A 13,640-nucleotide genomic window follows, 5' to 3' on the forward strand; every position below is an offset into this window, starting at 1 on the left:
CTGAACCAGAGTAGCTGAAGAAGCGTCTGGCCCCAGTGAATAAACATCAAATCTAGATAAACATATTTAATCATCTTAGATGTCAAGATATTACATATATAATCTTTTTATTAAATCTCTCAGAAATGTAAACTCGACTTTAAGGCTTGTGTTTCAAGCTTATAAAACATGCTCAAATACTGGCATGATGTCATAAAACATATCTAGATTAAGAAAGTCTTAGTTTATAATCTGTACCTCTCATTTTTAAGTTTTAAGTAAGCCAGCAGGATTGGTGGTTAAGGCTCTGGACTCCCACATGGCCAACTATGATCCAAGTTACGGACCCCGTGGTTTGAAAATCACAATGGGTGCATGTGTGGCAAAAATCCTGAAACAAGAATGGAGAAGAAGGGATTGTGGCATGGCCATTTCCCATGGAGAGTGATTTTTTTTACCTTCTCACTCTGGCTAGCACACAGACACACAAAAAACGCTGAAAACAACTACTCTTTGACTTTTGGCATTGAAACATTCTATTGAATTTCATCTAACAAACTTATTATTATTTTTTTCCAACAAACTTTTTATTTTTTAGAGAGATTTTTGCTATCGGGTGCATAAACTCACTGGAGAGACAGAGGGACAGAAAATGAGAAATCACTCTCCAAAGGGGATGGTCAACCCAAAAACCCCTTCCCCTCCATTCTCCTCTCAGGACTTTGAGCCCACGTGAACACACACCTGGAGTGAGTTTTAAGTCACTGAGTCCGAGACTCGAACTGTGGTAGACAGCGTGGGAGTCCAGTGCTGTAGCCATTATGCCATCTGCTGGTCCCAATCAAACCCAATTTTATTTAAAGTACAAAAGGGCACAGCTTCAAGTGTTCATTGAGTAAAGATTCTTAGAAGAGCTATATAAAGTTCTGGAGTAATCAAACTCATACAAATACATTATGTTACCATTTTATCTTCCTTAATATATCAGAATTTAGTTCTAATTTGATATCTTATATATTTATTTAGAGTTCACTTATGAGAATCTCTTTGAGAAACTCTTGCATATTCATTTGAATATTCTAAATGTGACACTCTTACCCATTTGAGGTTTTTATTCGAATAATGGGAAAAGAATTACTGAGGAATAATCAGAGGTAGAGATTAGAGGTCTTCAAAAAGTTCACAGAACTGTATATCATTTCTACATGAAATTTACTTTGCATATTATTAGAGATCAACAGATTATCTATATATAAATCTATATCTGAATTCTCTGTACTGTTTCATTAATTTATTTGTCCGTGTAATTAGTATGACACTGGCTGGATCACAACATTATGACTTTAAAGTCAGATTGATTAAAGACTCCAAATCTGCTCTTCTTTAAAGGCTGTTTGACTATAATAGTTCTTTTCCATTTCCATATTAATTTTAGAAAAAAAATATTTTCTACAAAAAATGCTAGAGATTTTCATTGAGAATGCATTGAAAATACCAATCAAAACCAACACCATGACAATATTGAGTCTTCTGATCCATGAGCACAGTACAGTATCTCTTCATTTACTTCTTTAATTTTTCTTAGTATGTTTAATAGCTTTGTTTATAAGCCTTTGTCAAATTTATTACTAAATTATTTTCTGTCCTTTGATACTATTGTAATAGTATTTATAAAATTTCAATTTCTGTTTGTTTGTTGCTAGTATATAGAAATACAATTAATTTCTTTATACTGCTCTTGTATCATACATCTTTTCTATAACTTATTAATTTTCATATCTTTTCAGGGGTACTCCATAGGATTTTCTACATAGATGAGCATGTTGTTAGTAAATAAAGATAGTGTAATTTCTTCCTTTCCAAAATGTGTACCTTTAATTACCTTTTCTTGCCTTATTGCACCAGCTAGAATCTTCAGTAAGATGCTAAATATTCAATAGAAGCAGCGAGAGTAGAAATCCTTTTCAATTTCATCTTTCACCATTTAATATAATGTTAGCAGTTGATTTCCCATAAATGTTCTTTATCAGTTGAGAAAATTCCCCTCTACTTCTAATTTGTTAAAGGCTTTTTAGGGAATGAATAATAGATTGTATCAAATAATTTTTTTGTATCTTCTCAGATAACTGTACAATTTTTTTCTCTTGTAGCATTTTAACATGGTGAATTACATTCACTGACTTTTGGATATTAAATCAATCTTGTACTTGCACTATCCTTTTTATATATTGTTCAATTTGATTTACTAAAGTGTTAAGTAGAATTTCTACATCTATGTTTGTAAAGGAAATAAGGTTATAAATTTCTTTTCTTGCAATGTCTTTGACTGGTTTTGATATCAGACTTATGCTGATTGCATAGGATGAGATGAGAAATATTCTCTTCAATTTCTTTAAGAGTTTTGTGGAAAATGGGTATTACCTCTTCTTAAATATTTGGTAGAATTCCTAAGAAAGAGAAGTCATACAGATCTGGAGTTTTCGTTGTGAGAGGTTTTTAACTAGAAATTAAAATTCTTTAATAAATATAAAATACTTAAATAATCTAGTTCATCTTACTTAAGTGAACTTTAGGAGTTATCACCTTCAAGTAAAGTTGTTCATGGCATTCTCTTATTCTATTAATATAAGTAAAATGTGTAGTGATGTAAACTTGCTTATATCTGATTCTGGTCATTTGTAACTTCATTCTTTTTCTATTCATTTGGGCTAGAGGTTTATCAATTTTACTGATCTTCTCAAAGAGGCAATTTTTTGTTTCATTAATTATTCCCTATTGTTTTCTCATCCAAAATCACTGACGTATTTTTATTATTATTTTTTCTTTCTACTTACTTTGGGTCATACTTATTTTCTATTTTTGGTTTCTTAAGAACCTGATTTCACTGATTTAAGACATTTCCTCTTTCCAATATGACATTTAGTGCTACAAATTTCTCTCTAAGAACTGTTTTTGCCATATCCCACACATTTTCATGCAGTTCAAAATACTTTATAATTTCCTTTTTAATTTCTTCTTTAACTTATGTGCTATTTGGAAATACTAGTTTCCAAATATTTGTGGGTTTTCCCTATCTTTGTTACTGATTGTTATTAATAGGGTTGTCGGGGAAAGCATGAAACATTTTTGCATTAAAAAACAGAAAATGACTTTTTCCACAAAGTGACAGTTACATTTCATTTTGTGATCAAAGAACATACCTGGTATTACTTAATTCCTCTTAAATACTTTTAAAAAATATTTATTTATTTATTTATTATTATTATTATTATTATTATTTTAATTTGACCGAAGAGAGACAGAGAGAGTGAAAAAGGGAAAGCGAGAAGTCAAGCCACTAAGTCTGGGACTCAAACCATGGTTGGTCATGTGGGAGTCCAATATCTTAACCACTATGACACCTGCTAGTTTGAACTCTTCTTAAACATTCAGACTTGTTTTATAGCCCATAATATGGTCTACCTTCGTAAGTGAAGTATATGTACAAATAAAGAATATGTATTTGCTGTTGAAGGATGGAATGTTTTATGTTAATTATATTAAATTGATCAATAGCATAACACAAGTTTTCAATATTCTGAGTGATTTTCTCCTGCCATGTTCTATTGCTTATTAAAAAGGCATCATTCGGGAACCAGCACTTAGCGTAATGGCTATGTCGCTGGACTCCAACATAGTCTACCGCGGTTCGTGTCCCGGACCCGGTGGCTTAAAACTCACGCTGGGCGCGTGTGCGTGCGTGCCCAAGATCCCAAGAGGAGAATGGAGGAGAAGGGATTGCGGCGTGACCATCCCCCCTGGGGGGTGATTTCTCGCTTTCTGTCTCTATGTCTCTCTCTGTCTGGCGAGCGCACGCACCCTACAATGAAAATCTCCCAAAAAAAAAAAAAACAAGGCATCATTCAAATCTCTGATCATTTCTACCTTTACAGAAGGATCAAGCATTTATATTTAAAGTGAATATTGATATAGCCGGGTTTAAATCTACCATCTTGCTAGTTGTTTTCCATGAATTTTGTTATTTATTTTCTATGTGTTACTTGTGTCCATCTAATTTTTGTTCCTTTTCCCCTCTTTTTCTGTGTTCTCTTTGACTTCTCAATGTTTCTCACATATTTAAAATATTTCCCATTCATTATTAAGCTGTTCATTTACAAACATGATTTTTAAAAATATTTTGAATTATTTCATTCAATTTTACTTATTTATTCATTTATTTTAATTTGACCAGAGAGGGACAGAGAGAGAGAGAGAGAGAGAGAGAGAGAGAGAGAGAGAGAGAGAGAGAGAGAGAGAGAGAGAGAGAGAGAGAGAGAGAGAGAGAGAGAGAGAGAGAGAGAGAGAAAGTGAGAAAGCAAGCTGCCAGGTCCAGACTCATTTATAAACATGATTAGCTTAAACTCTAACAATAGAATGGTATATTTATGTTAGCTAAAGTTTGATAACTTTTATATATACATGTTCAGTAAAGCTAAGATTTAATTTTAAGATAATTACTATATTTAATTTTTGTCAACTATAAGGGGCTCTTCAAATATTTAGAGGAAAACACAGTATGAAAAAACTATGTATGAATTTCAAAAGTTTCTGTACTAACATAAACTTACACTTTAATTAATTTTTTTTTGAAGCCCCCTTGTACAGTACAGTAAGTGTGGGGAAAAAAATCGAAATTATCTCCTTTAGATAACTTCTATTTCTGCTGAAAGATCCATAGGCAGTTTTAAGGACCAATATAATACTCTTTTTAAAAATGATGGCCTCCTGACTTCTACATAACAAATTCTCTAGCATTTAATTTTCTAAGTGGCAAGATTAAGATTAATCTATTATCATTAAGAAATCAAAATAGAATATTCTAGATTTGAGAGATGACACTAAAGCAATCATTTTATTTAGAATTGGCCCCTATTCAGAGAGATATAGCTTATAGTCCTCATTCTCATGCAAAACATTGCCTCTTAATTACTGTGTTATCTAATTTCCTAACATCTTAATTATTATAGTGCTATTAAACTGGATTTAAAAGTATACATTAATCTGTACTACCAACTAAATTTCTTTAAAAGAGCATACTTTATAAATATAGGCAAATAGGAGTGGATTGTGTAGTTATTGGAGAGTGGTTAAAAAAAAGCTACTTGGAAATATTGAAAAGCCTTGATGTAGAAAACTATAGGAGGGACTGGTAGGTGGTGTAGTGGTTACATTGCTGGACTCCAACATGGCAGATCATGGTTTTAGTCCCAGACCCAGTGGGTTGAATATCATGTTGGGCCCAAGTGTGTACATGTTCAAGATCTCAAATCCCAGGAGGAGAATGGAGAAAGAATTGTGGTGTGGCCATCCTCTGGAGTGGGAGTTGGGGGGTGGGGAGTTATTTCTAACTTTCCCTCTTACTGTCTATCCGTCTCCAGTGAGTGCACATGCCATATGGGAAAATCCTCTTTGGAAAAAACTCTTTAAAAAAAAAAAAAAAAAAAAAAAAAAAAAGACAGACAATTATAGAAATAGAAAAAAATAATCTATAAACCAGTAGAACCCTAGATTGAATAGAAAAGGGGCATGTGTTTGGTAACTAACCTTGTAGAGTTTTACTATATGAGGGTACTTCAAAAAGAATGTGAAAAAAATGGAATTAGTTTATTTTGATGCAAAACCTCTGAAATTCATGTGTAGTTTTCTTATAACATGCATTTCCCATGAACTTTTTGAAGATACCTGGTATCTGTAACTTCTAAAAAGCTAAAGAAATTGGATAACAGAGAAAGCAATTTATAAGTTAAAAAGGAAATAAGTCATTATTATAAAACAAGTAACTTTACCTGATCATCATTTTCGTCTGAAAACGTTATTGATGTTAGCTTGTAGTTATTCTTCAATAAAAATTCATTGACTAAGAAGTTTAGAGCTCTCTTTTCAAGAGGTTTGATTGGCTCCTGAAAGCAAAATGAAAGATTGAAAACCTTGTTTTCCTCCTTCAACATTTCTACTACCATTTTATGTATTAGATACTTTTAGATCTGTCATTCACCTACCTGAATTTCAGGACTTGATTTGTAATTTTTTCGTTCCTGTAAAGGAACTTCATGTTCTAGTGGAAGAAAATATAAATAACACTTTACTATGTTACACTTAAAAATATCTGAGCTACTTCTACATTGTCAAAATAGAAAAAGTCTCAAAAAAGTTTTATTTACACCACCTGCAGCCTTTGTCAGGTTGGCTCGGAGGGCCTGAATGGTCTCCTTGGCTTTCCGTAGTTCAAACTCCAGGACTGGACAGGGATTTGGAATAAACACACACAGGCATCCAACCAAGGAAAGGGAAACAAAAATAAAAAAATAAAAAGCAAGGATGGGTATGAAAAAAAAATACAATTTGTATTGAAAACAGAAAGCATGCAATCTTTATGAAATTTGTGAACGCATGCAGCAGAGTTGATTTGCAAGCAAACTGGTGAATGTTTTCCATAGTTTTAGTAGCAGTAAGGGGACTTAACAAATGTTCCAGCTGTCTGACAAGGAATAACTATTTAAAAACAGAATCTACGGAATGCTTTCATTAGGGTAAATAAAAAATATGAGTAATCTGGATATTTCTATTTCTCTCAGTCTAGGTAAGGATATGTAATGAGATGTTTTCAGTAGACATTATTTTAAGAAAAAAGATAAGAGCTAGATGAAGCCCAAGCAAATATCTTTTTAAAAATCTCAGAATTAGAAACAAAGTCAATTGTAAATAAACTGTCTAGAATACTGTTACATATCAATCTATAGAAATGTTAATGAAAAGATCCCTTTGTTAAGATGTTGAAGGACATCTTTTGTTAAATAATTAACAAATGCTGGGATGTTTACACAATTTTCTACAAACAAGCATATGTTTGCTAAAAAGAAGCATAAATATGTCAAATACTTATTTTAAAAAGTTCCAAGGATTTTAGTTTCGTTTTCTTTTAAAGCCAAAGGGCAGAAATACATCTCTTAATTTCTAATTAAGGTAATTCTAAAACAAATGATAATGTATATCTCTAAAATGATGGTTACTTAAGAATACCAAATAAAATTAAGTAGAATCTCAGTTTCTGATTACTTCTCAAATTTATTTGTTCGTGTTAAGAAATACTAAGGAAGCTGAATAATTTCTCTTATTACCACATATACAGATTATAAGATAAACATAAACACGAGTGAAATGTTTTTTTTTTGGAGAAGTTTTTGTTATAGGGTGTGTGTGCTCGCCAGAAAGACAGAGAGAGACAGAGAGACAGAAAGCGGGAAATCACCCCTAAGGTAGGGTGGCCACACTGCAATCCCTTCTCCTCCATTCTCCTCTCAGGATCTTGGGCACGTGCACACACACGTGCCTGGCGTGAGTTTAAGCCACTGGGTCCAGGACTCGAACCGTGGTCAGCTACGTGGGAGTCCAGCGACATGGCCATTACGCCAACTGCTGGTCCCTTAGTGAAACATTTTAGTAAGCTCTTTAAAATGTTTGCCATGAGCAAGATTTAGCTAAGCAGAAATTTTTCTTAAAATATATAAATATTGGGCTAAAGAAAAAGCAAGTTTAGACTTGGAAAAATACACGAGTAAAATAAAGCTCTGAAAAAGTTAGGTAATTTTTGTCATAAATGGATATTTTAAAAATTACAGTAAACTATTCTGCATAAAAACTAAGAAATTTAATGTTTCATCTAAAGATCCAATTTATCATGATTGATTAATAAACATAAAAAAGATGTCAAATGAGGTGTTATCAGAGATAACAAAGCTATAAAAGTACATGGAAAAATTAGAATTCACTCAGTTTGCATATTTTCAATAGAAACTTAAGATGTAATTGAATCACATCTAGTTCATGAAAGCCAATTATTTTGATGCACAGAATTTAACTGCAGCAACATGGAAGCACAATTAAAAATCAGATGACATTGTATGTTACCACATGTTTTTTGGTAGTCAGCAATGCTGATCTGCAAACATTTCTGTGCAACAAAGTTAAAACATTTTCCCTAAAACTTAATACTTCTACAAACTCTTAGAGGCTTGCGTGTATAAGTACATAACAGGTTTATATCGCAAGTTGGTTTACTTTTTTTTTAATTTCAAAATTCCAGGTAATTGATTTGGATTTAAGAATACTTAAATATATCTCATGTAAAATAAATTTACACATTATATGTTTGATATCACTTAAAATTTAATAACATCATTACAGAACAATTGCAGATCAGAAATGCCCTACACCGGAATGATAGAAATATGAAAAAAAAAAAAACAGATGAAAAAAAAAAAACAACTGGTTAAAACACAAACTAGAAAAAACTCAAAACTCAACTGGTTAAAGTTAAGGTGACCAAGAGCAAAACACTGAATGATTAAGGCACAGAAAGCCAGAAAAACCCATGTCAGACGGCAAGAATTTATATTTTTAGGCACATTAACATATATATTGACAAATATCTTTCGAAGTTACCAATGCTCTGAAAAGATAGTGCCTATAAAAATGAATTCACTCTGCTGCATGTTTCTTAATATACAATATAGATTTTAAAAAGACAAAGGCATATCTTTGAAACTATAGCACATTTCTAAAAAGGCATAGTATAATCAAGTAATTACAGTTACATGAGAAAGTTTCTCCAGAAAAGTTCTTAACAGCAGTGCTGTATTTACACATATATGAATTTATCTCTTCTTTATTAAACATTGCTACAAAATTCAAAAATAGTTATTTTATAAAGAACTATATCACACCAAACAAATTTCCAGTATTTTTCAAATATTATAACTCTTCCTAAAAAGTTTGAGGACATGCGTATTTATTAAAAAATGCTGTAGCAACCAACAGCCATCTTGTTCACTATTCTAGCCCAATTCTCCTGGATGCAGTTTTCCTGGAGGTAAAGTAATAATTATAAAGATAGAGGTATACATTAATATTGCGTATTACAATCTTACCAATATAATTCATGATTAAGTCAAAATAAGCAGCTTTAGATTAGGTGAAACACTTATTTCCCAACCAGGATTGGATATAACCAGTAGGACATCAGAGGAATCTGAGTGTTTAAAGATGATACTTTCATGACTTAGGAGATACACCAGTATGTGAGACATCAAATGTGAAGTGTTGAATTTCAAAGCAGAAATAAAATATCAATCTTTTGTTGTCCTAACTCAATTTATCACTAATATTATCTTGAGATGCTTGCTAGGCTTAGTTCATTTAGGCATGAAACTGAAAATATTATTTAGGAAGATATTTTCTGTAACACTGGTCTGAGTCTAGAATCTTTTTCATTACTATTCCACTTTACCATTGAAGAGCTCAAAATAATAGGTCAAGGACTGTCATGGCATAGTAGATGTGAAATTGTCTTCTTTCAGATTAGAATTTCCTGGATATTTTTTCTGAAAAAAAAAATTGCTGATTTGCAATAAAACTTTCCCATCCTTAATACTTACTTTATTATCCCATGAACAGCTCTAGGAAAAATTTCTCTTTGCAATGTTCTTCAGAATATAAATTAGAATAAAAATCCATCTCTAATACAACACAAAGGCCCTAGGACAGTACCTTTACTACCCCTACTGCGTTTAGAAAATTCTCCTTGTCTGCTATAGACTTAAGTACTGTCAGGCATGACTTAGTAATAAATGAATTAAGAGGCAATCTCTGTAGTTTACAGACATTTCTTTTTCTATACTTATCTTTTTATTTAAAGATTAAAAAAAATATTATTTAAACTTATTTATTTATTTATTTATTTTAATTTGACCAGAGAGGGAGATAGTGAGAAAGATACAGACAGAGAGAAAGGGAAAATGAGAAAGCAAGCCGCCAGGTCTGGGACTTGAACTATGGTCGGCCATGTGGAAGTCCAGAGCCCTTAACACCACGCCACCAATAGAAAATACCAACTTCTGTCCCACAGCATTTAAAAGATTTTTCCCACTGTTATTCTTCCTGCTCTTGTTCCTGTCATTCATCTCAAAGTTGGTGTTTCTCAGGGTGTCAATCACGGCCCCTTTCTCTTCTTATTCTTTATACTCCACTGAGATGATAAATCACTCCTGTGGTTTTCAGTATCGCAAGACTCAGAAATCTTTAAATCCTTTTCCGAAAGGACAGAGCTGCTTTAACATTTTCTGAGCATGCCCACTGGAATGTCTCATTCAGATTGAATGCCCATTTAAAAGTTTTTAATTCAATCCTATCAAAATGAGTATTATTATCTTCCTATCAAATCTGGTCTTCCTTCTGAAGTCTCTCTGCATTAATGGCATCACTATCTACCCTGCTGGCCGAACAGGAAACGTGCAGATTATTCTTACTTATCCTTTCCCCTTATCCTCAAGTCAATTAAATGTTCAGGCCATATTGATTTCAGCACTTTAATAACTCTCCAAATAACTATTCTAAATAACTATACTAGTAGAAAATAAAAATTTTCTACTAATCTCACGATGAAATTCTTTTTATTGGTTTCATTTTTTCCCACTTTGTTGTGCCCCATGAGACACTGTCATGAAATAACTTTAGAAAGTGTTAATCTAAAGCAAAGACAAAACCAAAAAAAGCTAATGAATACATATGTGCTTTTATTTTTAACTTAAATATACCACCACCTTCAATGATGCATTTTCTTCCCCACTCAGAACCTATTTTAATTTCATGGTAACAAATGCAGAGAAATCTATTTTCAAAATGCTATCTATCTTCTTAACAATGTTATTGGAGCATATATCCTATTTTTTTGTATCTATCCTATCTTAGATCAAATAAAATAATAAAATAAGATTAAATAAGGTTCAAGATAAGGAAATCAAAAAGTATAGCTAAGAGGAAAGAAAATATACAGGAAAGAAAATAAAAAGGATTATTTATTTAACTTTATTATTATTATTCTTGTTAATTTGCTAGGGCATGTGTGTTTACAGAGAGAGACAGAGAATGAGAAAGTCGCCAGGTCCAGGACTTCAACCACGGTCAGCCATGTGAGTCCAGCGCCTCAACCACTACATCACCTGCTGGCCCCAAATAAGCTCATTTAATGCTGATAAAAGCTGGAAATGGATCATGTCAGATAATCCCATAATAAATGAGAAGGCACTGGTGCTGCTTCTGACTCAGAGGACAGGGCAGATTACTCCAGAGGCAAAAATCTGAGGCTACCTGAGAATGTCCACTCGACTGCATAAGCTTTATAAAGGCCTCATATGCCTATTTTGTTGATTGTTGTTTCTAGCACAGCACAATGCGCTCAGCAAATACATGCAGAGTGAATGGACATTCCAATACTTGACGTGATCACAGTCGATAAATCTGAAACATTAAATGGTCTTATCAACATTCAAGAATATCTTGCCCTATAAATTAGAAAGCATAGTTTTTGTAGTTCTCTAGATCTCATCAGAGAATTACAGTATAAACTAGAGAAGTAATAAAGTAACAGGCAGAATTATGAGAACAAACGAAGTTAGAAACTCTGATGCTAAAAGATATATCTTGTGAACCAGAAACAAAGATATTCGTGATTCTAAAATTAACAAGGTCCTAATCACCATTCTCAAAGCAATAAATCTATATCTGTACTACAGATAAATGTGATGCAGAGCAAATTCCTCATAGGCAGAAACATTATATGTCTGTACCTAGTGCCTGACATAGTACCCAACACAGCAGATGCTCAAAATGCTGAAAATAAATGAAATAATAGCAATATCAGTATTTCGAGTGTATCTCTTATTTTGTTACCTTTAAAACTTTAGGGTTGAAAACAATTTTAAATTACACTATACATATTATACACTAAATAACGTTAGTTTTATTTAATAACATATAGAAAGTTATTTAGAGCCAGTCCTGTAGTGCAATGGTAAAGCGCTGCACATTGGGAGCTGGACCACACATGGCTGACCATAGATTTGAATACCAAATGGCTTGAAATCATCTGGGCCACATGTGTTCATGCCCAAAATTCTGATAGGAAGAAGTGGAGAAATGGGATTGTGGCATGACCAGGTCCCATTGGGTGCTTTTGTTCCTCTCTCTCTCTCTCTCTCTGGTAAGGGCACGCACTCTTTAGTAATTTAAAAGAAAAAAAAAAAAGTTTTTACTAGAAAAAAGAATAGGAAAAATAAGAAATCAATGAGATTATGCTCATTTCGGTTTGGTATCTCCTACTGCTTTATTTTGCTTATGAAAAAAATTGAGAAATAGAAAACATGTAAAATAAAAAGCTTTTAAAATTTACTTCTTGGGACCAGCAAATGGTATAATGATTGTTGCTGGACTCTCACATGGCTGACTGTGGTTTGAGTCCCAGCCTGGCGACTTGAAACTCAAACTGGTCGTGTGCTCATGAGTGCCCAAAATCCTGAGAGGAGAATGCAGAAGAAGGGATTGTGGCGTGGCCATGCCCCTTGGGGGTGATTTCTTACTTTCTTTCTCTGTCTCTCCAGTTAGCACATGCACCCCAAGGCAAAAACCTCTCAAAAAAATAAAGTAAAATTTTACTTCTGTTGGGCATGTAGGCGATACAGAGGCTAAGGTGGCTGGATACCACATGGCCAGCTCGGCATTTTGAGTCATGAACTCTGCAGCTTGCAAAACATGTGTATCCAAAATCCCAGCAGGAGAATGGAGGAGAAGGGACTGCAGCCTGGCCATCCCTGTGGCTCGTGATTTCTCGTTTTCCCAACCTGTCACTCCACAATCCCTTCTCCTTTATTTGTCTACCACCTTTCAAGAGTTTAGGCACGCATGCAACACATTTGGTGTGTCCTGGATTGAACTAAAATCAATTACAGATATATCTTTCTCTAATTCGTGTAACAGTGTCTAAGATTTTGAGATATTTAGTACCTGAATTCTCAAGCAAGTAATGAAAATCAAACATTTTTAACCAGCATTTTTAATTAGGTCAAACCTACTTCTTCATGCCAAGAGGTAGTATATGATAGAGTCAGTTGTAGACTCTGTGGTACGGCTACCTAGATTTATAACCTAGCTCTGCTACTTAAGTCTTATATAATATCTGAGAATGCCTCAGTTTCCTGGGGGAGGAGAGGACGACAGTAATTCTCTTTTCTTAGAAAAAGTTTATTTTTTTACATGAGTGAGACTGAGAGAGTGAGACAGAGACACACACAGAGAGAGAAATAGGTGCCCCTGACAGGATCCACTCATGCTGCTATCGTTCTGCCCAGCCAGGATCACAGGCATGTTGCCACACCCAGCATGTTCAGGTCAACTAAGGATCCAAACTCCAGGGCTTCCATGTGGCTTCTTCAACTTTAGAGCAAGGCCCTACTGCCTACACCACCACACCTGGGCCTGATGATAATTCTAACAATTCAGTGAGTTAATACACATTTATAACAGTGTTTAAAATCAAGTAAGTGCTAAATAAGAATTAGCACTTATTTTTATTGATAGCAACTATGACACGTCATGGTTTTACTATCCAATGGACTTTAATAAACATCTCCCAGTAAATGAAAGAAAAACGATCAGAGTTGGTCAAGAAAGAAAACCACCTTGTGGGTGCCTCCTGATCCCACCTTGCCTTCACAGGCTTGATCTGTCCCATGAAGTGCTTCTCTGGTTCCAGGAATGTCCACTGTTCTGATGTAGCTCAATAAATACTG

The 13,640-nt window shown here is 33.6% G+C and overlaps 1 protein-coding gene across 3 annotated transcripts in view; it reads right to left on the reverse strand.

Moving 5' to 3' along the window:
- RELCH (RAB11 binding and LisH domain, coiled-coil and HEAT repeat containing) overlaps window positions 1-13,640 on the reverse strand; it is a 143,892-nt gene that overhangs the window by 104,705 nt on the left and 25,547 nt on the right. For 2 of the 3 annotated variants that reach the window (XM_027766252.1, XM_027766255.1), the window contains exons 4-6: window positions 6,185-6,256; window positions 6,018-6,073; window positions 5,805-5,918 (exon numbers count right to left, since the gene is read on the reverse strand). In XM_027766252.1, coding sequence (XP_027622053.1) covers window positions 5,805-5,918; window positions 6,018-6,073; window positions 6,185-6,256 — 242 coding nt within the window. The remainder of the gene's footprint in view (window positions 1-5,804; window positions 5,919-6,017; window positions 6,074-6,184; window positions 6,257-13,640) is intronic. The other variant, XM_027766257.1, reaches the window with a different exon arrangement.

Source organism: Tupaia chinensis, unplaced genomic scaffold (genome assembly GCF_000334495.1).
Source record: "Tupaia chinensis unplaced genomic scaffold, TupChi_1.0 Scaffold000065_2, whole genome shotgun sequence".
Taxonomy (NCBI): Eukaryota; Metazoa; Chordata; class Mammalia; order Scandentia; family Tupaiidae; genus Tupaia; species Tupaia belangeri.